The sequence below is a fragment of the Biomphalaria glabrata genome, chromosome 8 (assembly GCF_947242115.1).
Source record: "Biomphalaria glabrata chromosome 8, xgBioGlab47.1, whole genome shotgun sequence".
Taxonomy (NCBI): Eukaryota; Metazoa; Mollusca; class Gastropoda; family Planorbidae; genus Biomphalaria; species Biomphalaria glabrata.
The window spans coordinates 37,067,228-37,094,242 of NC_074718.1; the positions used below are offsets into that span (position 1 = coordinate 37,067,228).

General features: G+C 30.7%; 2 protein-coding genes across 3 annotated transcripts; one reads left to right on the forward strand and one right to left on the reverse strand.

Annotated features, from left to right (window-relative positions):
- Positions 1-1,180: 1,180 nt before the first annotated feature.
- LOC106075713 (E3 ubiquitin ligase Rnf121-like) lies at positions 1,181-20,112 on the forward strand. 2 transcript variants are annotated; one of them, XM_056037358.1, is made up of 9 exons: positions 1,200-1,263; positions 5,810-6,025; positions 7,877-7,920; positions 8,030-8,171; positions 8,917-9,071; positions 10,068-10,296; positions 10,418-10,551; positions 12,229-12,330; positions 13,239-20,112. In XM_056037358.1, the coding sequence occupies exons 2-9, from the start codon at positions 5,972-5,974 to the stop codon at positions 13,357-13,359; spliced, it is 981 nt and encodes a 326-aa protein (XP_055893333.1). In that variant the 5' UTR covers positions 1,200-1,263; positions 5,810-5,971; the 3' UTR covers positions 13,360-20,112. The 2 variants fall into 2 exon arrangements, with proteins under 2 accessions (XP_013092069.1, XP_055893333.1); XM_013236615.2 differs by lacking the exon at positions 5,810-6,025 and having other exon boundaries at positions 1,181-1,263.
- LOC106075732 (leucine-rich repeat-containing protein 51-like) lies at positions 18,442-26,897 on the reverse strand. The gene is made up of 5 exons (XM_013236630.2): positions 26,748-26,897; positions 24,291-24,388; positions 23,620-23,843; positions 22,022-22,162; positions 18,442-21,341 (listed from the first exon to the last, which is right to left on the reverse strand). The coding sequence occupies exons 1-5, from the start codon at positions 26,867-26,869 to the stop codon at positions 21,189-21,191; spliced, it is 738 nt and encodes a 245-aa protein (XP_013092084.2). The 5' UTR covers positions 26,870-26,897; the 3' UTR covers positions 18,442-21,188.
- Positions 26,898-27,015: the final 118 nt, after the last annotated feature.

Consider the following 27,015-nt stretch of genomic DNA (forward strand, 5'->3'; position numbering starts at 1 on the left):
GTCGTTCGGATATATCGATGGTCGAGGGTTCAAATCCTGCCCGCTCCCATCCCCCGTCGTCCTGCGGGAGGTTTGGACTAGGAAGTAAACTATCTTCAACTCTGAAGGAACATCCGAAACATGTCAAACACTTTACAAACAAACAAACAAACATTTTATATAATACAGACGTTACTTCAAAAAAGAAGATGATCATGTCCTACGCGTCATGCATTTAGTCATGCATATTAACCAATGACCAGGGGCGGACTGGCTATATGGGCATTCGGGCAAATGTCCGGTCGGCCGGTACTCAAATAGGCCGGTAGGGTTACCTAAAAGGTCTCATGAATGCCACTTTGTCACGTATTGAATTGTTAAAGTTAAAGGTTTTATAATGTTCTCTTAACAAAGTGGCCCTGTGAGCGTCGTGTTAAAAAAAAACTATTTACAGACACAAAATTGTAGGTCCTAATGCTAATTTAATTTAACACACTTTCAGAAATAATGTAATAGTCTACATCCGTAGACAGTGCTACTGTAGGCTTCATCCTTTAAGGGTCTACACAGTTAGCGATGAAAAAGCAACATAATAAGGCATAGAGTCAGTAGAGAAGAGATCTATATTTTTTTATTAAGTCTTATAAAGATATAATCTAGAATCAAGAGCATGCTTGTAAAAGTTATTGATACATTATTAAACTTAACATAATTATTTTTAGGACAGATAGGCCTATATTTGGAGGCCCATCATATGATATACAATTTATGGGCCAGACTTTAATAGAAATGCCTTGGCCGATTTTGACACCCAGTCCGCCCCTGCCAATGACCTAAATTCTGCCAAGTCACTGATTTTCCTGGCTAGCTCAGGCAACCCATTCCCTGCTCTAATAGCGCTACGGAGGATTAAACATTCTTACAAATTTGTCCTAGCACATGCATGGAACGAGGAATATGTCTTTATCTTTGTGTCTTTCTGAGTATTTTATTAAATTTTGTTTTTTCCCCTCATTGAAAAAGGTGCCGGTACGCCGTACCGGTGCGTACCGTCGAAAAAAAAAAGTTTATAATCCACGGTATCACCAGCCACACTTGAGTCACACTGCTTATTTAGAAGACTGCAATGCACAAAAAAAAATTATCACGATCATCTCCCTTTTGTTATGATGAAACAAATATCTAAAGGGGGGTAATTCTAACAACACATCAACCATTGGCGTCAATATGGCCAACCATCATGAACACGTAGACGGTTGGCACGGAGAAAAACCTGTTAATCTTGTAATTGGCTATACTATTACATTTTGCGCAGCTAGTCCACTGCAAGGCTTATTACTTTGATAGATCTATATGTTATTTAATGATTTTCTAAAGCCTAGTTAAACAATAATGATTATTAAGCTGTATTAGTGTATTGGTTCTTTCCGGTCTTGAGTTGGTCTTGACTTCATTGTCATTTCAACATGAACATCTCATAAAATTAATATTTAGACTAATAATGATTAACATGTGACTATGACTCCTATCCCAATGAACATGATAATGATTAAATTTTGTATTACCAGATAATGTAATTGATTGATCAATAAAATTCAACATGATTGACATGATTCATATGATTTGTTTTCACGTTGATACTCATAGTAACTAGTAGTAAAATTTAAACTAGTCTATAATTTAAACTGAGTCTATAAGTATAAGATAATAAGTCGATAATAAATAATAATGAATAAGTATAGATTAGATCTAATAAATAATATTAATAATTAATGACAATATTATGACTGTAATAATGTAATATTGAATATTCTATGATCTATGATCTATGATCTATGTCTATATCTAATAGATCTAGATATATCATATAGAGAGTACTCTAGAATGTAGATTAGATGAGAGACTAAAATAGATTAGATCCAGAACTAGAATCCAGATTATTTTTTTCTAGATCTAATCTATATTCTATCTATATATAATATATACTTTCATAGTTCTACTAGAAAAGTCTAGAGTAATATATAGAGAGTAGACTACTCTACTGTCTAGTTTCTAAAGATTCTAGAGTCTAGAACTAGAGACTAGATCTAGAGTAGTTTATATTATAAAAATGCTATTCGGACTCCTATTTATGCCAAAATTTCAAAGTTTGACTTTGACAGCATATTATTTGACAATGGTTCAACATAGAAAAGAAAATGAAGTATCAAAATCTTCTTTAATTTAAGGATGACTACTTATGTTTGTACCACTAACCTATATTTGTTATTATATTTAAGGTCAGAGAGGCCATGTGTTTTCATTTAATTCAGACAAATTTGACCCACATTATTTGATTCCGGACACCATAATTTATTTCAGACACTCTCTATATTTAGTAATCAATAAACTCAGATTTAAATTCTATATCAACATTAACTAAATTTTAAGATCCCCAGGCATAGCCCCTCACATGAAATCATTAAGATGTTTTCAAATTATGCATAAATTATGCATAAATACGAACACAAAAAATAAAAATATGAACACACTTATTCTACCAAAATTAGGTCACTGGGACAGTGACTTCTACACAGACTTTTAGACTTATTTTCTGTTTGCATGATTAGATGTGTGTTGAATGTTTGTGTTTTTTGTTTATTAATTTAATAAATGTCTAATACAGATGATCTTTTGTAGTATAGTACAGGTTAGGATAGCCATTCTTGCCTAAATAGCTGAATCCTTTATATTCTCTTTATATAAATTTAAAAATATAAATTTAGATCTATCTAGTAGGTCTAGATCTAGGCATTTAACTTCATTCAATGTACCAAGCTCATTCCAAACATTTGCCCATTTATTCTCTATAAAAAAAAAACAACAATAAAAACAAATATAATATAAGATCATTAACATTGATGTCCAAAACTGGCTGTTTGAAATAAATTTTGGTAAGAGAATCGTAATTTAATTCAAACACCCTATTAATTTTTTTTTGTATGGAATCTAACTACTTGGCTTATGAATCAAATAAAACAGCTCCAAAAACAGAATACATATTGCTGGACTCATTAGCATAGACTCAGCCAACCAAAAAAATATAGTCTTAACCCTAGGAAGAGGTAAAATCATCCTGGTAACATAAGAAAAAACAACAACCTGACTTACACATTTGAAATTCTTTTTTTTTACATAAAAAGACAGCTAAATGGAAGGAAAATGGGGACAGAATCATTGGAAAATGGACAAGCACATTATACAGCACGCTAGTTTCATATTAAATATAAAAAATAAAGATTTAATGACCACAAAAACAGCGAGTGTCCGAATTCATGTAAAAACCGGATTAAATAAAGTACTATAGATCTAGTAATCTAGTGAGTCTAGTCAGAGTCACTCTTGTCACAAGTACTCTACTGACTCTAGTCTAGATTTATTAGAAAACTTTTAAATGAAATTTAATCTAGTCTAGAATCTAGATCTATCTAAATCTCAGTTATCCGTAATATAAAAACAAAATATAATCTAATATTTATTTAATTTATAATTATTAAATTAGATTTTAAAAGGTTCTCTACTCTAGACTCTACTCTAGAGTACTCTTAGATCTAGATCTAGATTTTCTAGACGATGTTGTTTTAAATCTAATAGGCTTTTTGGTAATGCGGTATGCGTGCTAGACTGTCGTTCAGTTGTCTCAATAGTTCTCAATAGGTCTCATACCCTACCCACATCCATCCCTTGCTGTCCTTGGGGAGGTTTGGACTAGGAAGAAGATTATCTTCAACTCTTAAAGAAGATCCAAAACATGTAAAACAACAAACATTAAAGTATTTGAGTCTGTTTCTAGATCTAGAATGTAGAATCTCTAGAGGGTAATGCTGAATCTTGGTTAACTTAAGTTTAGGGTTGACTTTGTGTGTTAAATTTTAAACATAATTCTTTTAGAAATGAAGATTATTAGGTCTGCAGGACAGCAGGAAATGGAAGTGGGCAAGCTTTGGCTTAACTTGAACTAAGCTAAGAAAAAAAAAATAGTTATGAGAAGTTTTCTGATTTTACATGCCATTTTATTAGTGTGGTTGGGATTTTGACTGTTTGAATATTGGCTGGTCTCTTATGTATCCTATATAATATAAATCATGTTCTAGTTGTCAATAGAAATGTGTTATGTGTGTCATATTTCACTGCTTTTTGTCCAGATGGGTCATGCTACATCTTATTAGTTTTTTATCATAAGGCCTTGTAACTGATATAACATTGAATTTTTTTCCCTGAAAAGTTATGCTAAAATGCCTTTCTATGTGTTCATATCATTGCCAGCATTGCATTGAGTGTGAATACAAGTACTTTTGTCCTTTGTGTATTTGTAGGAGCTATTCTGTAAGCACAATGCCAGCATTTCTCAAACTGTGGGGTGACCCTCCAATGGGGGGGGGGGGGGGGGGGGAGTTGGGTCAAAGTCTTGTGCTAGATATTTTGACAAGGGGGAGGAGGAAGCCAATAAATTTATTTTTCAATTGAAAAAATATTTTCATTGTACAGTTAAAAATTCTTGTTGAAATATTAATCAATTAAAATTAAATTATTACCACTGTTTTGAAAATTTAAATATTTTAAGCAAAGACATTATTTCATCTTCTAAGTAGGACCTTCTAAAATGTGGGTTTTTTTTGTGAGAGGTGCTTGAACAATATGAACTCCAAACTTTTTAAAGAAGATATTTCAGAATGTTTTCACTAACCGGATTCAACTGCACATTCTTTTGTCAGAATGGTTAAATTTCTCAAATGACTTATAAATCATTATTTTGACAACTTTTGAAAGAAAAAAAACAACCTCTAACAAGACATCCTACTTAACATGAATTTGATCTTATGACAATCATGCCCATCTTAAATGTAAATGCGCTAAATGTACCTAATATTTTCTTTACAATAGTATTGGCTAGTCTTTCCTGTTTATCTTGGAATATGTATTGGAAGATTCAAGGATTAAAAGAACATAACTGTAGTGTACTAAAAATAAACGAATAATAATTGACTCCTGCTGCCACCTTTATCGTCACCTATCCCTTAGTCTGTTGGACCATTGGGGCACCTTGACCATCTTGCCGACCATCTTTCTCCATTCCTCTTAGGACAAAACCTCTTTCAATGGCAGGCCCATCCATTCTTTTATGTTGTTTTCCCATCACTTCTTTTCCCTGGTACTGTTCCCTGAAGGAAGGTCTTTGTGAGCCCTGAAGAGCTTGTAATATGGCCATAGAGTTTTAATTGTGTTTTTTTTTTACAGTAGTTAGCATGTCATCGAGCTGTAAAGGAAAGTTATAATGGCTCTCTCCCATCTTTTAATTGCTGAGATGTTAACAATGTTGGTAGGATGTCAATGCTTAAACTATGGTTTAACAAATACTTGTTAGTATGTCTACATTTCTGTCTAGAACATCTTGAAATGATTTTAGTTTGTGTTTATATTTTTGTTGTTCACCATCATTCTCAGTATGACTCACCTGTGGCAAGACTTTTAAATGTCAATTGGTCTCTTGCTCGTAAAAGAACTATAATTTATCTCTTTGGGGTAGAGCATTGCGTTTGAATGATCTGTATGATTTTTAAGGTTTTCCTGCTCCTATAAGGTAGCTCTTACCAATTAATTGGGATTATGAGAATTAAACAATAAAATTAAGTCATCTTAGCTTATCAAGTTTTTTTATTACAAAAAATGCAACCAAAATATAAAAAAAATTATTGTATACTACTAGATCTATATGATTCAAGTGTCATTTCAAATTAAGTAGAACCTATACTTTCATGTAATATTTGAATGATGTATGTTTTTTTAATAGTATATTTGATACAGGGTTTTATTCAAAATGTTGATAATGCTCTGGTGATCAATCATAGTACAAGAAGATAAAAGTGAAGTTAAATTTAAAAATAAATAAATTATACCAAAAGCATATTTGGGGAAATTTGGAATATAGACATTTTGTGTAGACTTGTTGACAATGAAATTTAGGTTGAGCTTTCCAAGATATTCAAGAGAACATTATGGATTTCAGGTGAACAGTTTTAAAACGTAGCAATAACCTAGAGAAAGGTTGACTGGGGCTCCTTTTTGTTTTCATTATTTTGTGTGAACATTGTAATTATTGTCAAATACATTTTTGTTTTATAATTGAGTTATACATTACACTTGTAATTATACTTTTTCATTTTATGTATCTGACCTAAAAATAACTTCAACAATAATTTCTTTTAGAATATCTAAAAAAAACAACAACAACAAATTAAACAGAATCATTTGAATGACATGAAAGTTAAAAAGAGATAAATAAAAAAAAAAGCCTCTTTTTAAAAAAAATTTTATTTAAAAAAAAACAACTTTCATTTCATTAATGAGTTTCCGACTTTTTCTTTTTGTCTATGTGATTTACATTCTAAGACTTTTGAAGTAATAATACACAATACAAGAGAAAAAAGAAAGCCATATAATTTACAGAAATGTGTCAATATTTCTGTGTTTAGTGCTATACCCTATTCTTCTTCTTCTTCTTCTTCTAGCCAGCTTTATTGCTGCTGAGCTGTGAGCTCTTTTGCAGACTGTGCCAAGGAAAAATAGTGTGCTGTTGTGCTATACCCTATAAAGATATCTAATTATAGATTTTTGCTTTCATTTATGTGAATCCTATTATTTGCTGTATCAATGATCACTTTTGTAGCTTCCAACACAATAAAATTTTTGGCTGTTTTTATGTCTCTAATGTATCCACTCTAAATTACATTTGTATTCATTTAAAAATACAATTTCTTTTTTTCTTCTAGATATTTTCTATGCCAGTGCTCCACTCACTTCACTTAACATTTATACTGTTAGATTTGTTTTACTTCCTTTAGTAATTTATACACATTATTTTGCAAATGTCAGTGAAGTGCTTTTTATTTTTTTTTTTAAAGAAGTGTTATAGTGCTTCACCCTCCCCCCGTTTTTTTTGTACATACATTGGAAGACATCTATTGGAGATTTTCATGATTAACTAAACAATGTCAAGGACGCCAAATTGAATTTCACTTTTACCAGATATATATATATAAAAGAACTAAGCTATAACTTTAAAAATATCTCAATGTGTGGCGGTTGATCAGCTGCTAGTTAATTGCAGTTTGTTTTTAAATAAGTATTAAGTCATACAGTGAAAGTCTTAACACTACATTTATATTGACATTATTTTGTGCTACCAATGGAAGAGCTTAAAAAATATTTTCGTGCAGCGCTATACCTGCACACAATTTATCATGTACCTTTTTAAAAAACAAAGTCTTTTCTTTCATACAGCTAGCTATTTATAGTTTCTCTGACTTAAATGAAAATCTCTGATATGATGATGTCAGCCCACAAAATACGCTCATATAATATGCATCTTTTATAAAAAAAAAACAAAAAAAATAATTTATCATCACTGGTTTTTTTAGGTTGTGATAGAAAAGAATTGCATATATTAAATAATTTTTAGGTTAGTCTTGCCTATTCTTTCTGGTCAAGTAAATACAAACTGTTTAGGAATTGAACTAAGCTCTACAGGATAGTGTAATAAAAGAATATCAATACATTTTTCTCTCTTTAAACTTAAGTTTTTTCCCCTTAGTGCAGTGGATCTCTTTTATTTTTTTAATTTTCAAAGAAATTAATGACAATTTAACCTACAAAGAAACATTTTTAATGTCAGTGAATTGGTAATACTTATCTATTTTTACCATCAAGCACTATTAATATAATATTTGTAAGCCATACATAGTTTTAAATTGACCTTTTTGTTTACATGTTTAACATAATTAACTTTTATAATAAGCTCTACATCCTTACAAAAATGTAATATTTGTCATTTTTCTTTTTTTTTCCTCCTGTTTTCTAGTCAAATGTGGATTTGAATAAGTTATCTGAAAAGGAAAGATGGAGGTAAATAAACTTAAAACTATTTAAAAAAAAACAAGTAAAATCATGATTGCTTAAGCAATGTTTGCTTGGTACCTAACTTTCCAATATCACAATTCTGTTGTTCTTCCAGGGTGGAACATCAAATGCTTCACGAGAAGCACAAAGGACACGAATCAATGCATGCAGAGATGGCCATCATCCTCCTAGTTACGCTCATTGTTGCCCAGATAGTGCTAGTGCAATGGAAAACTCGCCATTTCAAATCTTATCAGGTATTTGTAGTAAGCTTAATCATAAGCCTTTAGATCTGTCAATATTGGTCACTGAATGCTAAAGGATACATTGGATTTTTTTGCTATTTTCTAAATATCTGATATATTCAGGATTCAATTCACCAATTAAATATGCTGATTTTTGGCCACATCATGCTCCTTTTTTTTTATGTTTAAACTCTCTAATAGTGTAGTAATGTAATATCCCTATTCGTGTTACAAAATCTAAATATCTAATATATTCAGGTCTTTATTCACCAATTAAATGTGATGATTTTTTATATTTAAACTCTTTTGATTTTAGTCTTGCAATGTCCCTTTTCACGTCACAAAATCTAAAAAAATGGAATTGTTTATATTTTAATCTTTTACAGTTAATTATAAATCTATATATTGCTCTTTCTGTCTTGCAAGACAATTTAATAGATGCGTCCAGATGATTACTGTTTTTAGTTTCTTCTTAAAAAAAACTTCAGAAACTGCTTGTCACTAAACAAACTGATACTGTAATGACAAATTGTGCCACAGTTCAAGCATTGGAATGCATCTGTTTTATAACTATGTGATATAAAAAAAAATTTAATCATAACACTTTTTAAATTATTTGGATGAAAACATAATTTTATTTGTTTGTTCTGGACCAGAGCTTTCAAAAACTTTCTCAACATTTGAGGCTAAAGTTTAATAAGAAGTTTGGTGTTACTGTTTGAACGCTAAAGTTTTTTTTTTTTACTTTTACTTCCAGAGAGCTACATTAATAGGAATGTGGTTGATTCCTGTAGTCATTTGTATTAAATTCAGCTGGTGGAGATTCTGTGTGTTTTGGGTGATCTTTTCAATAATTACAGGATTTGTGACCTATAAGGCATCCAGGAAACCTTTATCAGGATCAACACCTCGGTAAGGTTATGGATATGACATTTAAGTAATTTCTGTTGTACTTTGTTTTGGGAAACATATCTCTTATAAAGTCTTAAAGTAACAGGCAACTAGCTCCGTTACAAAATGTATATTAGGTCTTAATAGAATGTATTAAAGTACTGTTTATGTGTCTTTAGAAAGCCCTCAGTTCAGCTCTGCCTGATTTGGTATAAGGGAATAAAAAAAAGTATGAATATACACAGCCTGAGTTAGATTTTTAAATAATTATATAAATATAGTAAGTAATATAATTTGTCATGATTTTGATACTTTCTTTTTCAGGTTTTAGATTTTATAGCCATCACATTTTGTTGACTTATAATAATGCCAAAGCAATTTTTTGTGAATGCTACTAATATTCTCTATGTATTGTGGGGAAAATATTGAAACCCATAACATTAGACGAATTCCAGACCATGAAAAAAAAGAAACCTATCAAAGATTAAAAAAATAATATAGTTCAACTATAAAACCTCCATTCCATTTTATTTTGTGATATAAGAACATTGACATTCTGATGCATCACACAGTTTGCTTACTATTCTAAGCAACCACTAGGAAAATTATATAGATCAGAAACTCTGTACCTTGATTTACTATTTCCTGTTGTTGTTTTTTTTAAATGATTTTTTTAAACTTACCAGTATTTAAATTTCTATTTCATGTTACAAAACAATTACAAAGCTGTACTATACTACAAGTCACTTTGCTAGTCACTCTATTGTAATATGTAAGACAGTCTTAAGAATACATTAATTAGAGATGATAGACCCATTAATTTTGATATCTTGTGTCATAGATGATAAGAACAAAAAAAAAAAGTGAATTCTAGAACAGTTCCTAGCAAAAGACTCATTGACCAACTCTTTTGTTTCATATTCTCCATTGTCTCATCCTTTTATTCATTACAAAAATGTTCCTTAAAGAAAAAATTTAAACTAATCACATGTATGTAATTGTAATCCCTTCTTGCAGGTGGGTGTACAAGTGGTTCCTGTTGCTCTACAAACTCAGCTATGCCTCTGGTATCGTCGGCTACCTCATCATAATGTTCACCATATTTGGTCTGAACATGCTGGTCCTGGTCAAACCACAAACTGCTATGGATTTTGGTCTTCTTCTCTTGTTTTATGGCTTGTATTTTGGTGTGGTATCACGTGATTTTGCGGAAGTCTGTGCAGACACTATGGCTGCACATATAGGTGTAAGTTTTTTTTTTGCTAAGTTTATAAGGCATTTTTTATTTAAATAAAAATTGTTCTTCAATACAATATCTATGTATTTGAAGCATTCAGAATTTTGTTTTTCTATTTTTATCTTTTCAGTACTATTCTACTACAGGTCTTCCTGCTAAAAGGCTGGATTCTAACACGTGCGCAGTCTGTGGCAATGAAATCTTTATCATGAGCAATGACAATGCAGTCATAGAGAAAACAATAAAACTAAATTGTGGTCATATGTATCCTTACTGTAACTTTAGAATCACAGTTTCTCATAAGGGGAGACTAAGGTTTACAATGAGAGACATTTGCTCTGATTTTTTATTTTGACAATAACTTATGTTCCTGGTAAACATGGGGGGAAAAGTAATGTTCGGTTGATAGAGAAGCTTTCCGTAGGTTCAAGAAGTGTTTCACAAGGTAGAAATAACTTGGCCTATTTCACTACATGCTGAAACTGGTTTAAATTATGTTGCAGAGAACTGTCCATTGTCTAGCCAATCATAAAAGGGTATTTGAATTTTGTTGTTATTATTACATCCTAGTAGGTTTAGAAAGGATCTTTCAACAAAAAAAAATTCCATGCTCCATGTAATAAAAAATATCAAATTGATTAATTATACATAGGATTAAAATTGAAATAAAAGATAATTTCTTGTTATGTTAAACATTGAGCAGGAGTGGCTTATTAGCTCATTAGCTGTGGCTGGCTACCCACTTAGGAGAAACTAATGGGCTATAGGAAAGGCAACTTAGCGCACCCAGTGCTACACCTTGGCAGAACCTGCGATGCTTCTGATCCAAAACTGTAACTGCTTTGGTGTTCTTTTGGATAGATCATCAGCATGGAGAGGGGGGAACTGTTGTGTGGGCAAGAATGTTCTGACCATAGCTAATTCCCAGGATTTCATCTGATTTCTTAAAGATGAACCATACTCGTTCCAAGACTGAAGGAGGTCAACATTGTATAACAATTTTTTGCAAAGCTTATATCAGCTCTGTCTGATGGTAAAAACTTTGTACTCTTTATTTCTCCCACGCCCATCTCGGAATGAAGCCCCATGGCTGAGAGGTAAAGCACTTGACTCCTAAGCCGAGGGTTCCGGGTTTGAATCCTGGTGAAGACTAGGATTTTTAATTTCGGGATCTTTCGACGCCTCTAAGTCCACCCAGCTCAAATGGGTACCTGACATCTGTTGGGGAAAAGTAAAGGTGGTTGGTCGTTGTGCTGGCCACATGACACCCACATTAACCGTAGGCCATAGAAACGGATGACCATAGAACACAAGGTCTGAAAGGGAAACTTTGCTTTACTATCTCAGATCAAGTTAAAATTTTGCATAATTATTTCTTGTACCTGACAATACAAGAATTAATTTAAAAAATTAACCAATTAGTTAATTAACTACTGGTAATTACTTATATTGTTTGGTATCCAAAAAGGGAAAGAAATTGTGTTTGACAGATGCGGTGGTATATGTTGCATTAGTACCCTTGAGGAGGTTTGAGCTCTGAGCTCGAATTCAAGTCGTAAATTTTTTTAAAGCGATCATGGTAACATTCACCCAGATGCACCCTTCTATTCCCCCATCCCCTTTCCCAACTGGTCCAGACAAGTGATAGGACTATAGTGCATTGAGAAATCTAAAAGCATGAAACTGCGCTAAACAAAAACAATGGGTAAAAAAATTTCTGATCGCACAGATTTGTTATTGTTAGTCTAGATCTATTACAAATTTAATTACTTGACTAATCCATACTTATTGATGCAACTACATTTAATATAAGCTTTTTTGTTTTAAGTATTTTTATGTTTTCTTGTTTATATATATATATATATATATATATATATATATATATATATATATATATATATATATATATGATGTCAATTTTCCTTAACAGATTTTTTTCAGATTTCATGAATTTTGTATACGAGGATGGTGCATTGTGGGTAAAAAGCAGACCTGCCCATACTGTAAAGAAAAAGTAGATTTAAAGCGCATGTTTCCTGGGCCGTATCCTTTAACAATTAAAATTCTGAAACTTTTAGCTGCAAAAAAACAAAAAAAAAAAAACATTAACCCAGATAAGATAAAATATTTCTTTTCTAATGTCCTAATAATATTTTTACATTTTCAAATGATTGTTATAAACACAACTAACACTCACGTTAATAATTTCATGTGAAATTTAAATCAATAAAAGCACTTTTTTAAGCATTTATCTACAAGGTTGAATTCAAATTTTGTGTAACACTCAGGTTTATATATGAACATATTGAGTTGTTAATAAAAAGTGGTTTAATTGTACTCATTGAATATATTTCAACCTTTACAATCGGATCTTTGTCCCCTTCTACTTTAGTCATAAGCAATCAAAGTATGCTTAACCCTTAAGGTGCCTTTGTTAGTTTAGCTTCCAAACATTAGAATTCTAATTACATTTTGTATGCATTCATTGTAAAATAGCTCAGCACTTTAAGGGTTAATAAAAGCTAGCCAAGGCAAGAACTTCAAAAAGGGAGTAATGTTAAAAAAAAAAGTTGACTATGAGAAGTTAATGTGGAGTTGAAATCTTGCAATGTTCTTTATCAAGGAAGCTCTCTTTCAAGACATTTAGAGTAGAAGAGCTAACTTGTTGTGAAAATAGTTTTGTATCACTTTGACTCGTAGCTCAACTGATCTACAAATTGAAGTGGAGAGGATTCTATCCAGCTTTTTTTTTTTTTTTTTTTTTGCCTTGGTAAACAAGGGCTTTAACTTTTAGAGTCCAAATGTCATTATTGTGAAAAAGTGACAAGAGTCTTTTTACAGGAAATTTAGCTAGTGAGTTCTGCTTATTTACATCTAGATCTATGATTACAGAAATAATTATTGTTTAAAATTTGAAATATGTAAAAAAAATTTCTTTAATTGACTATCAGATGGGAGCGTCCCCATGTGATGTATGGAAATCTTCTTGATTGGATCAGGTATTTGGTTGCCTGGCAACCAGTCATCATTGGAATCGTTCAAGTCATCAACTGGGCTTTGGGTCTAGAATAGCAGCTTTGTATCTGGAGAGAGGATATGCTAGGGAGGAAGTAAAAGTAAAAAAAAAAATGTTAAAAGTATATATTTATATTTCTTTTTGAGATTTAGGTATGTGTGTGTGTGCATAAATATATACACATAAGGTTCATGAAAAAGAAACTTTTTTCCCCACAATTCCATGAAATATTAACATCGAGCTCAATAACAAGTATATGACTGGCTGGCAACTTTGAAGGATCTTGATTGATTGCATTAATTCTTATAGGTTTGAAACATGCATTTGAGTGACCTTCGTTTGAAAGAATTTTATGTGTGCAATAGTCATTGGGTGTCATGCATGCCATTTATTGAATTGCCATGATGTTTTGTTTATTTATTTATGTATAAAAATGTAACTGACTGTATGGTATCAGGAATGCTGGACGTTGTTAAATAATTTTTTGCTTATGTGATAGCAGAACCTGATCTGAAATAAATTGTCATTTGGGTTGTTTAATTTAATGTCTGGAAGAAAGTTGTCAATATATTAATTTGCAAGACAAAAAAAAACAGTATGAGAAATCATTATATAAAACAAAAACTGATAGATGCTTTGAAGTCTGTAATCCTCGGTTTGGCTTCATAGTCTCTAATCCTCAGGCTTAAAGTTTCTGATCCTCCCTTTTAACAGTCTTGATCAACAAATAGCAGTTACCTCAGTATGTGTTTGTTACCACACAGGTCAAGAGCAAATGGTTTCTCTGGCTTGTCAAAGGGGCATTCTTCAATTCAAGGACTGGTATAAAATGCAATAACACATGATTTCTTCATCTCTCTCTTATTATGAATGGTAGATGGGCCTGAATTGTACAAAATAAGAACTAAATTTACATTATACTGTGGCAGTTGATATATGGTTGATTGTATATATAACAGAAAGGTTGATGACTTGCTTGTTACCCTACAGGGAGTGGATCTGTCAATTTGGTCATTTGAGAGAAAAGTGTTGGGAAAAGTATTTGAGAAGTGATTTTGAATTGATGTATAGCTTTATATTGTATGAGGTACATGATGTGTTGGTCTGAGAGCAAACATAAATCCATTATATATTTGTTTAAATGTTTGTGTGTTTGTTTCTTCTGATGAGCCTCCAAAGTAGAACAAAGCTTTAGCCTATAATTATTATATAAAGTCTATTTACTTTCTGCTATTTTAACATAGAGAGTAAATGAAAATATTGGATCAAATGTATTTTATTGCAAACAAAAGATTATTTATTTTTATTACACGATTTTTATAAATATCATGACTTTTGGTTGATGTTAGAGATGTGTCATGTTAATAGCAGGGTTAGGAAAAGTGCACACCTCCAGCGCACTAATTAGACTAATCATGTTATTACAATTGATATTAGGCATTTATAGTTATATTACTATGTTGATGGTGAAAATATATGCTGATGAACATCAGAAACCCAAGCAGGGTTAACCCAGTTACATTTTATAGAGTGGTCGTTTTGGCGCTGGACATTTTAGTGCTAAATGTTTTAGACATATTTCATTTTATTATGTCTTTAAAAAAAAGAATGATTCTTAACTATGTTTTATATGTGTGTTTGTATTCAATTAAACTTTTTTTGTGAAGAGCCAGTTATTTTTTGCCCATTAGATTTGGAATTGAAGTTTGTTGTGTAATTATTGTAATGTCACTATATAATGTTTTGTGAGTATTTATATTGTCCAGAAACAAAGATTAAAAAAAAAATTATCTATGCTGTTTTCAAAAAAATATGGGTATAAAAAATCATTAAAAAAAAAGCCTATCTAAGTTAAAGAGCACCACAATTATAGAGTGCCCCTCAATAATGTAGATGTTATTTTCTTTATGTGATATCAAACAAAATAAGTAATTACCAATAATTAATTGACTAATTGGTTTAATATTTTTATTGATTCATGTTTTGTTATGTACAATTAATAATTTTTTAAAGTTTCAACTTGATTCGAGGATGTGTGTGGGAGAAATTAGGTGGTCAATTATCTAAGGGGACAAAAGTGTACTTATTTAGCTGTATCTCTCAATACTGAAGGATTAATTTCCCTTGTCAAAATAATTAATCACCAGTAATTAATTGACTAATTGGTTAATTTCTTTTATTGATTCATGTCTTGTCTACGCCAATGAATAATTGTACAGTTTCAACTTAATCTGAAAATGGTTGTGAAAAACTTAATCTGAAAATGGGTATGAGAGACTTATTATGAAAATGGGTGTGAGAAACTTAATCTGAAAATGGGTGAGAGGGAAATACCATGTACAAAATTTCTACTAGACAGATAGACAAAGTGAGTTGATATAAGCTTTGTAAAACAGATGCTTGTCATCCCGTGGGTTTTGCACATCTTGCCTATAATTTATAGGGAAAAAGCATGTCAATATTGTGTCTCAGATAGAAATCTGACCAATCATTGCTGAAGAATCATTTTGATTGGGGAGGGGGTTGATAATGTATACTATATATACTATGGTATACTATAGTGAATGAAAAATTGTTAATTATACAAATTTTTGTGTTTTAATTTTTATATCGCCAGAACTTTTAGCACCATATGTCCAGCGTCAAAACACCATCAGAAACTATTGCTTAAATTTTCAAGGGATTTATTGTTAACAAATTATAGCAATGTTGGTGTAAAATTTTTTAATGAAGTGGTCTAACTCTATATAGCCAAATCATGTTTGTACACATTGGCCAGGAACAGAAATATTGGGAGAAAGGACAAAGGATAGATTCATTTGATGAACAAGATAAACAATGTCTAGTTTAAAAATAAAATTAAAGGAAATGATTTCTAATAGAAATTGAAATAGATCTAGTGATATTTAGGTAGGGATTTTTTTCTTATGTTGACAACAAATACTTTATAGGTTTAAAAAAAATAAATAAATTAGATATGTAAATATTCATAAAGTCAATAACTTAAATAAGATACTAAAATAGATGTTGACTTTGGTTACAAGAGGAAGGAAGATAGATGAGCAACACTCTGGGTATTTATTTGAAGCCAAATCTAAGCCACAAATTGTCCTGTTTTAAAACAATTATCTGTTTTGTATCTACTGTAGGAACAATCTTTTTATTACATAATTAATCGAAATTAAGAAAAACTATTAGATGAATGTTTTTACAATAGTTGGTGCAAATGGCATTTCCATTTTTGAAAGTATAGCACATGTATACTCAAAACTTGGCCCATCCCTGATTCAGAGTTGTTTAAATTAGTCCAAGAAAAATTGACAGATTTAATGAAAATAACTATTTTATGACATATTCTTGTTTTAAAGGCACATCATTATGAATTATTATATGGCTCAGTTTTTATATAAATGTAATTCATAGATGAGTCTGTTTTGTATTTATGTGACAGACTTTATGAGACAATAACTCTGAAACAGTATTTGTAACTAGAAAGACTTTTCATGAGGGGTATCTTAGTGTGTTTAAAGCATTACTAGCTTGCTTAACATCAAACTATTAACACAGTTACACACCTATTGTATGATAGTAATTTTGTTTGTTTGTCGTAGCCTGTTTAAAATAACTGATATACTCATCAAACTTACTAGTGTTCTCATTTCTTCCAGTGATTATGTATTTGTGTCTTTTATAGAATATGCAAGCTCTGTATCTTTAGGCACTGCTCTTTTCTTGACAAATATATGAGTTGAATGTTTTTTTATTTCATTTTTAAATAAAAATGCCATTTTCTTATTCTAAACTCTGTGTGTGTGTGTATTGGAGGGGCCGCTACAGATTTTAGCTCTTGATTCGTACAATTTGTAATGAGTAAATGTGTTGTTTTTTTCTTTTGAATGGAATTCTGTAATTAAAAGATTTTTATTTAACCAGCTTGCTCATTTTAAATTTAAGCCATTTCTTTGCTATTTTGGACGTTATAAACTAAACGTATTTAACCCAGGAGAAACTTTCCAATGAAAGGTTACTATAAAGCTTGTATAAACAACATCTCAGTAGATAAATCTTAGTGTTTGATGTATAATGAGGTTGTCAGTATTTTCATTGCCTAATTTTAATCATTTTTTAACATAGTAATTATACAAATGAGGTATTATGGTTAATGTTAAAAGAGCCAATCAAACTACATGAACTCAGTGTCATGTGGTTGAGTGGACTAAATGTTCTGGGTTTAAATCCTACTTAATGCTACTTTTAATTAGAAGATGTAAAAGCTGACATCAGTCGAGGGAATGTCTGTCATCATTGAAGGAATTTAAGGTGGATTGCTGGCCGCCCTCACCCTGCGACATGATTGGACTTTTACTTGCTTTACAACAGTAATGACCATGAGAATAAAGTCACAGAAATCTATAAGTCTATAAATGTAATCATTATTTACATGTTGTTTTTTTTTCAATTTTAACCACAAAATTAAATTTAGATATCATCTTATTTTCTGTTATGATCTCAGCATCTTACTGCAGGTAACATTTGTCTGTTTGTTAGGTCAGTGAGGGTTTCTTTCACCAGCACAACCCACCACATTTACCTTCCCCTGTATATATTATGTTAGGTGATCTTTAGATGTGGGTGAAGTATGGAATTGTGATAATAAAATAAAGTCTTAACAGAGATTCAGACTCAAGACACTAAAAGCCAATTCTTCTACAACACTGCCACATAAGCTCCTTTTTTGTCCAAAGAGAAAGTGAAAATGTTCAACATTTTATACGTCTCAAAATGAGGGAATGGTTTTTGGTATTATGTCAAATTAAAATCTTAACCCACTTTTGTGAAGGAGGTGTAAACTGTTACTGGTACCGTATGTAAGAATCAACTAAAAATATTTTTATTAAGAGTAGAACTTATAAAGTTTTTTCAATTTTAAAATTGGGGATTACCGGTATTGACTAAAACCCTTTAAGTGTTGGACATTACAAGCTTCTCATGTAAATTGTGTGAGGAATCAATCCCTTTTTCACTGCTCTTGTAGCACAATTCTAGCACATTTTAGCACTTTGTTTCCCTCCTTGAATCTTATCAAAAAGAACAAAAAATAAGTGCTTATGAAGATACCAGTGTCAAAGTATGGTGGCTTTCTTTTTTTTTTTTTTTTTTTTTTTTTTTTTACATATTTTTTAAACAAAGAAATGAAATAGAAACCCACCACATTTGTCACTTAGGTAGCACTGCTAGCTTCCAATGTCTGCTGTTTCCTGCAAGAGTTTGTAAAGGACAATGTATTTTTTAAATGTCTATTCCCTTCCCTCCCCAACTTCTCTTTTGTTGCCTATAATCTTTGAAACGAAAAAAAAGATGTCATTGGAATCTAGAAACCTTGGTTTTTATGCTAAGCTTGCTGTACACTAGCTAAAGGCATTCCTTTATGGGTGAAATGTTTATGAATTTATCACTTCCTAAACTAGTTTGCAATTTTTTTAATAACGTAAATGAGTGACTATTTTATTTTCACTTATAGAGGAGACATTTTATTTGTATAAATCTGGGAAGATAAAGTTTTATTTTCAAAAATTCTCTTTATTTAGTTGTTTTGTAAATACATTTTTTCCCAAGAGGTGCATGAGCTTATTGTCTGTATAGGTAGAAGCTATCAACTAAATGAATCTGTATACATGGAATATACCTAATTTAATATTTAAACCTGGAAAATAGAACATAGTTCAGTGAAATGCTACTGGTACATGAACTATTTTGTGATGGTAGCCAATAGTCTATTTTATTACTTGCAGTCTGTATCTAATTACCATATCCATTAGAGCTTACATTAAAGTGTATAAATATGTATGTCAATTACAGATAAAATTATGCAAAAAGCATGGACAAATTTGCATTAATCTACTTGCTAAGTAGATTGCATTGACTGCCATACAAACCATTGAGAAAACTATTTGAATTTCTACTAAGCAAGAATGACAATTTAACATCTTTTAATGAGGCCTCCTTTTTTTCAAACACATAACACAAAAAGAAAAACACTAGATTTTCATACTAAACAAAAGAAAAATACTAATATAACTTATATATACACTTCTTGTGTATTAATTTTCACTTTTAGAGTGTGACTCTCTGTGAATCATTTTATGACTGTTATCTGATAGTGAACCAAAATTGAATAGTTTAGAAAAATTCAGAAATGTTGCTTTATTATATATTTATATTGATGCTTACAAGTAGACTAGGTCTTACAGAAAAATTTTAATCTCTTAGAATCCAGTAGATTTGTATAAACTTTCTTTTTCTTTAATTCTTGTTTCAGGTGTACATTTTACAAAGCTTTTTTTTTTCAGTGTCACTGATTTTTTCCAGTGAACATTTTTACTACACATTAAATAAATCTGCATTAATAGAACAAAAAATGCATTTCATACTTTAAAAATGATTTAAAATTCACTGGGAAAAAAATTGAAAGTTTTAGGCCCCTGAATTAGTCTTTTTCAACTTTGTTTGGAAAATAATGTACACATTTGTTAAAAGGGACCTGCAATCTAGTAGATGTATGAAATTTTACATTAACATTAGTTTTGTATATCATATTGTGAGTTTAATATTTATTTTTACTGTTTTCCACAACACTAATATTAAACTGCCGACCCTTTTCTTTTTTTTTCTGTGTATTTTATTTGATTAGAAAAAAACAAAAAGGTAAAGGTATGAGCTTATACATTGGTTTGTATGTGATGTCACACTACAGTTCTTTGTTTTGACAGTATTGATTGTTTATTAAACAGAACAGAACACAATTTTCACTTGCAAATGTTTGTTTTTTTCTCTCCTTATGATATTAATATTTCATTTGACTGAGTTCTAGGATGTAAAATATTCAAACAAAAATAAAAATATATTACTAATATTAATTCTAACATGGGATGTTATGTGCATTTAAAAACTTAAATAGATTCGCAGCTTTATTAACGACTATTGGTTATCACCATGGTGATGGAACGCATCTCCTGTGATAAGCTAGGGATTACTGTACTTACTTTTTTTGGATAGGAAAAACAAAATAAAAAACATCATTTTCATTGCCTTATTTTGTTTTATTTCATTGTAGAGAAAAACATCACATAAGTAGAGATTATTAGAATCATACACGAGACAAGCCTACAGTGATAAGATAACACAAGATGATAAGCTAGCCCTACAAGGATAAGGTAGACTTGGCATTTGACTAAAATGCAGATCTAAGAGGTGATGAGACAGGCCCACAATGAAGAGACATAAAAAATATGATGTACCAGAACACATAGCTATTTGATATTTACAAGATTTGTACACAAAACCATTCAATATATCAATTAATCTTTTTATTTATATATGTACATACAAAAAGTCAGAGCTGTCGACTTCTTTGATAGTAACAAGTAATATCTACAAATCATATCAGCATGTAGTGACACTTGTCAACTTTTTCCCAACCAACTCTTTGTAGACCTTTACTATGGATCTGAAACCCCAAATAGAGAAAGCAAAATATATAGCAACTATCATGCATACCCTATTTTACAACAGACAATGTTGTCTACAACAGATGAAAATGTCTGCTATTAGACTCTACTCAATTTAAATAAACATAAAATTAATTATAGAAATAAGTCTGAAAAGGGGAAACTTTCTAATTAAATATTCACTTTTAGTTTCCAAATTAGCCCCCCTCCTTTTTTTTTTTTTTTTTTTTTTTACAAAATATATACTGAGAATAAATTAATACTTATGACAATGACTAATGCTTAGAAGATGTTTATTAACCTCTGTTGCACCTTAGCTCAGATCAACACTTTCTAGAACAGAACTTTATTAACATAAAAAAAAATGTCTAAATTGGCTAAGGTAGGTTTTCCTTTTTCAGCTTCTTAGGTTTATCTGGGTTATAAAACATTTTGAAAGTTTTAGCTGTGACTTTGTCCCCTTTTGTTACAATGCTGAAGTCAAAGTTGACCAGATTAGGAAGTGCTGCCAAAACAAAAAACCTGTAGCCCTGCAAAAAAAAAAAAAAGATAAACAAAGAATTACTATTATAATGTAGTAAAATCTACTAGCATTTTCCTTATGTTAAATTAACTTATTTTCTTTAAAAAAAAAAGGGAAGTTGATAACACATCCTTAGGATATAAATCTAAAGAGGCTCAGGATACAGACCAAGAGGAAGACCAGGAAAAAAGAGTTAACAAAGAATGCTTGATGGACAATCACTGCCACAAAACATCCCCAGGAGAAATGAAAGGGTACAAGTATTGCTAAGTGAAAAAAAAACATGTTATAATATGTGTAATATAGGCATTTTAATTGTGATTTTAAGAGAGTCCTTTCATTTTTCTCCCATCAATTCTCTGTCATTGGGACGGGTAGCCATTGACATGAGAGCATGTTTAGATGGTGCAGTAGATATTTAAGAAATGGTCTTTGAATCTGAAAATAAAGAACGAGCTGCAACCAGCATATTTTGTCACATATGAAGCAGACACACCAACAATGACAACTCTTTTAAATTATAGTTTTTTTGTTGTTTTTTTAAATAGTATTTTCCTGAGTTTTTACAAATTCTTTATAACTCTTTGAATTTAGCCCAATGTTCTCATGTGAATAAAAGAAGGATTTTCCTTTTTTAAAATAATTATCAAATAGTGAAAGATTAGAAATTACAAAACTGTATTGAACCTTAATATTTTCAATCTCATTGCCATGCAATGTCAACTTTGTGAGTTTGGGGCAACTGGCAAGTTTGTTAATTTCTTTCAGATCTGAAATTTCATTGCTATGAAGGTAAAGGATTTTCAAATTTTCAAACTGTGTCAGGACCTGGAAAAAAATGAAAATGACATAGATAAAACAATTTTATCAAGATGTCTAGAATGATCTAAAAACAAGAAAAAACATTAAAAATAAAAAAATAAAAAAACAACAACAAAGTTTATATTAAGTGTAATTGTATCAATTAGTTTGGATCAGTCGTGATTAAATTTGTAATAGATCTAGACAAACAATAATAAATGTGTGCAATCAGAAATATTTTTACTAATTGTTTTTGTTTAGGCAATTTCATTAATGCTTTTATCTTTCTAAATGCACTATGATCCTTTTACTTGTCTGGACCAGTTGGGAAAAGGGGGTGGAAAGAAGGGGGCATCTAGCTGAATGTTACTCTGATCGCATTTTAAAAGCAGAAAAAAAAACAACTTGTTCACTCATAGCTCAAGCCTCCTCAAGGGGGTTAATTCAACTTATACTACCACATCTGTCAAGTACAAATTCTTTCCCTTATTTGATGCCATACAAAATAATTAATTGCCAATAGTTAATTAACTATTTTTTTTTTATTGATTCTTGTTTTGTCAAGTACAAGAAATTTTGTTGTTGTACATATATTAACAATGCTAATAAAGTATTATGTCATAAAAGCTATCAGGCAACAAATAAATTTAGCATCAATATTAATAGTGGTCTCCACTATTTGAATTTTGACATAGAAAACAATTTCTTTTAAATTAAAGGCATCTAGAGAAAAAAACAAACAAATCAAAACTTAATTTATTTTTTTACATTTTGGAATAGCTTTTTTGTAGCCCATGTGTAGGGAAGGGATATCTGGGAGTTTGTTTCTGTTAATGTTCTAACAAAGAAACATGCAAAAAAATAAAAATAAAAAAAAACTTAGCTTATAATAGGTATAATTGTATCAATTAGTTTGGATAAATCATGTAATAAATCTGGACTAACAATAATAAATTTGTGCAATTAAAAATATTTTTACAAATTGTTTTTGTTTAGCACTATTTCAAGCTTTTAGCTTTACAGTGCCTGGACAGCTTGGAGCACATACCACATGACCAGCCAGACATTTTCATTTCTATATAAATACTAATTTATTTAAACATTTCATTTCTCAGTGCTCATGTCTATATCATCTGCCATATGGACTCTCTCAAGGTCTTTGCCTTCACTTGTAAATTATCAGACTTTCCACCATTTGATATTTAAAAGAAACTAGAACAGTAGTGAATCTTTTCATAAAGCTGATTCACTTTGATTTCTGAACGTGTGGTCAAAATATACATTAGTATTAACTGTTTTAGTTGCTATAGCCACTTTAACTTATAGATCTAATACCTTAATACTCTAGATTAATGGGATCCTAAAAGTGACTGTTAGAAAAATACTTTGAGCTATCAAAAGTGTTGTTTTTTTTCAAGTGGAGAAGAAAATTTTTAAAAATATGTTATTACCGATTTTAAAAAATGTAACTTTTTTTTACTCACCGGATCAATGTTTGGAAGAAAGTTAAAAGACAAATCAATCCAGCTAATATTGAGAGGATTTTTAAATCGTGCACTAGCTATAGACATCAGTTTAGAGATTTCTTTTAATCCATTGTTGTTTAGTTTAAGACAGAGGCTGTTTGATTTATCTGGTACATCTTTTTCAGTTTTTTTCTTGATACTTCTAAGTGGAGATGGGTCTCGTGGCTCTTCTTTTTCACATTCTTTTTAATGAATAGAGACAGCAGGTTAGATATTAGATTTAATATGAATATACTATATATCAAAGCAAATAAATATAAAAATGTATAAAAAAATATGTCAGATCAAGAGGGGCGATGGCAGAATGGGAATTAAAGTATTATAATAAATTTCTAAACCAAGGCAACAAGAGTTCAAATCCTTTAGTTATACTCATTGGCCATAGAAACAAGCTTTACATCACTTGGTATTCAATGGCCATAGAAACAAGCTTTACATCACTTGATACTCATTGGCCATAGAAACAAGCTTTACATCACTTGACCTATAGATCTAGAAAAGGGAACTTCAATTTTTTTATTAGGTCTTTTTAGAAGATGGTCCACAGATCATGTGTGTTGCTCCAATGAATCAACAGACTAACGGTGATGTTATATAGCTTTTATTAACATGAAATTGAATGCTCTTACCTTCAAGAGTTGACACATGAAGGAAAGAAAAATCCACAGGAGGGACGATTTCATTTAATTTTACTTTCTTCACAGGTTTTGCCTCATATGGCATAACACTGTTGAAAATATTAATCATAATTAGAAATATGTTTTTTTTTTATATAGTAATTATTAGTAGAACATTCATACACAGTTTATTTTTTCTGGTTAGTTGGACCACATCAGAGTCAGAGCCCAAACATTTTAGTCCTAATAACACAAATATCCCTAGAGACATATTCCATATAACTTACAATAGTAAAATGTTATGGCTTTTGTGTTGCACACATGGATGTCCATTGGCGAACATACAAATTTGAACTACTCTTTTTTGTTTATTTTAAATGTTTTGGATGTTCCTTCAGATTTGAAGATAATTATAGTAATTATACATCCTAGCCCAAACCTCCTACAGGACAGTGGGGGATGTCGGCAGCCAGGGTTCAAACTACTGTGACAACATTTCAAAATGATCTAACAACACGTATTATATAAAAAATATAAAACAACATTCCCTTTTTTTTTGGGGTATAGGCCTACTCACTGGTAGATTATGTCTTACAAAATACTACAGATATTTCAATAATCTTTCCAGTGTTATCTGGAAAGACTAAGATCTAATGCTTTTATTTCTTTCCAAAATAAACTAGTGATACAGATAAAGTAAAGAAGTTCATCATCATGTCATCATCATGTACTTTTTAAAATATTTAAATATTTTAAATTTAATAATAGGTATGATCATGTTTTAGCTGGCGGATTTACATACATTTGAATTTGATACATACAATCATTACAATGATGATATAGTAGCTTCTTATATTTTGGACACCCCATCAAATTCTCCTTCAATGAACGGGTCGCTTTTTTTGTTTGTAATTCATTTGTTTTTATGTTTGGAGCAAAAATCAACGTTTCGGGACTGCGCATGTCCAATTTTAGATTAGTTCCGGTAATTTTGTTCCGTTTTTCCAAAGCAGATGGCAGTTTTTTAGATTCTCGGTAACCATGTATGTAAAGCTGTTGTTTTAACCTCCCCCGGCAATTCATAGGCTACCCATATAAGGGATGAAGGCTATATTATGAGCCTGTTTGATCGTAGGCTGATGGGCATATCAAAATAAGCTTCCAAACATCTTTAGAAAGACATTCCAATCACATTTATACCGTTAGCTGTTAAATAAAATTTAATAAGGGGGTGTACAACGAATAATAATGAATTCAGCTCATTCTCCTTCATTGGACACAGCAAAATCGTAATAAGAAATATTATTGGGATTAATAAATCTATGATTTTTTCAATGAATAAGCTTGACCTAGATCGAGATGTCTATAATATATAATTTATGAATGAAAGAAAAAGAGCGGGCTGCTAATTTGAAGCCAGAGACCATGCCCACTGCAGGTGATCACTCCAGATGAGCTGGCAGTGAGGAGAAGTATACACTCAGCTTGTAGTGTCACAAACTATCCAACAGGCAGTGGAGGGAAGGGGGAGAGAGTCATGAAAAGAATTATAAGCATCTATGGGAGGGAGGGGGGTGTTAATGTGTCACAAAACGAACATCCAACTTATGAAAATAAGAAGAGGGTCCTTGGATGGCAATTAAAAGAAAGACAGAGGAAATACATGTAGCCAATGTAGCCTAGTTGAAAATATCTTATTTATTAAATTATAATAATTAATTTATCGATATATAATCTATATAGATTTATTTCTGTCTGTTTCTACACATAGATTACATAGGTATATAAATAATAAACTATAAACGATATATATATATATATATATATATATATATATATATATATATATATATATATATATATTCTATATAGATCTATATTCTATAATATTATAGAGTTAGAGAGAGAGAGACAGAGAGAGAGAGTATATGAGGAAATAGACTATAAATACATATTGCAAAAGTGAATCTACTTCTTTTAATACAATCTAAAAAAAAATTAAGTAACACAGATATAATTTATTAGCAATTACATAGTGGTGTACAATGACGGTGCTCACTGTCCAATTGAGGAGAAAGCCCAAAATGCACTTTATTTTAAAATAAAATCTTGACTATGAGTGGTAATACAAAGGAATACAGCTATTTTTATAGTCCTTTAGTTGCAGAATAAGAATCTGCTTTCAGTTTTTTTGTAAGTTAAACCGTCACCAAATAAAAAAATAAAATAAAAATTTGACCTAGTTCCCGTAAGTCGGTGTTCAGGTATAAGAATCTACTACATAAAGTACATACTACTAACATAGTCATAGATCCTTTGAGATATTATTGCCTAGTTCTAGATTCTCAGAGTATGAATGATATTAATATAATCATGCAAGCCAATGTTTTGATTTTATTAGTTTTTATAGATCAAGGTAGTTAGTCTTGTATGAAATATTATTTTAATTAATTAAACACTTATATTTACCTTAATTTAGAATCAATGGTCGCCATTTTGAATGGTTGCCATAAACAACAGCTATGACAGTAACATTGTCTATTGATAAAGAAAATGTTTTCCGGCTTCAACTTTTGAACCAATTTGAACATTATTGTTACTTTTTAGCTTTTAAGTATAAAGATACACTCTTTCAAAAATAGATTTATAGCTAGTGATCTAGAGAAATCTATTAAGCATCTTTTAAAATGAATTGTTTGTGTGCTTAAAACGCTTAACTTAAGTTAGTTGCTTAGAA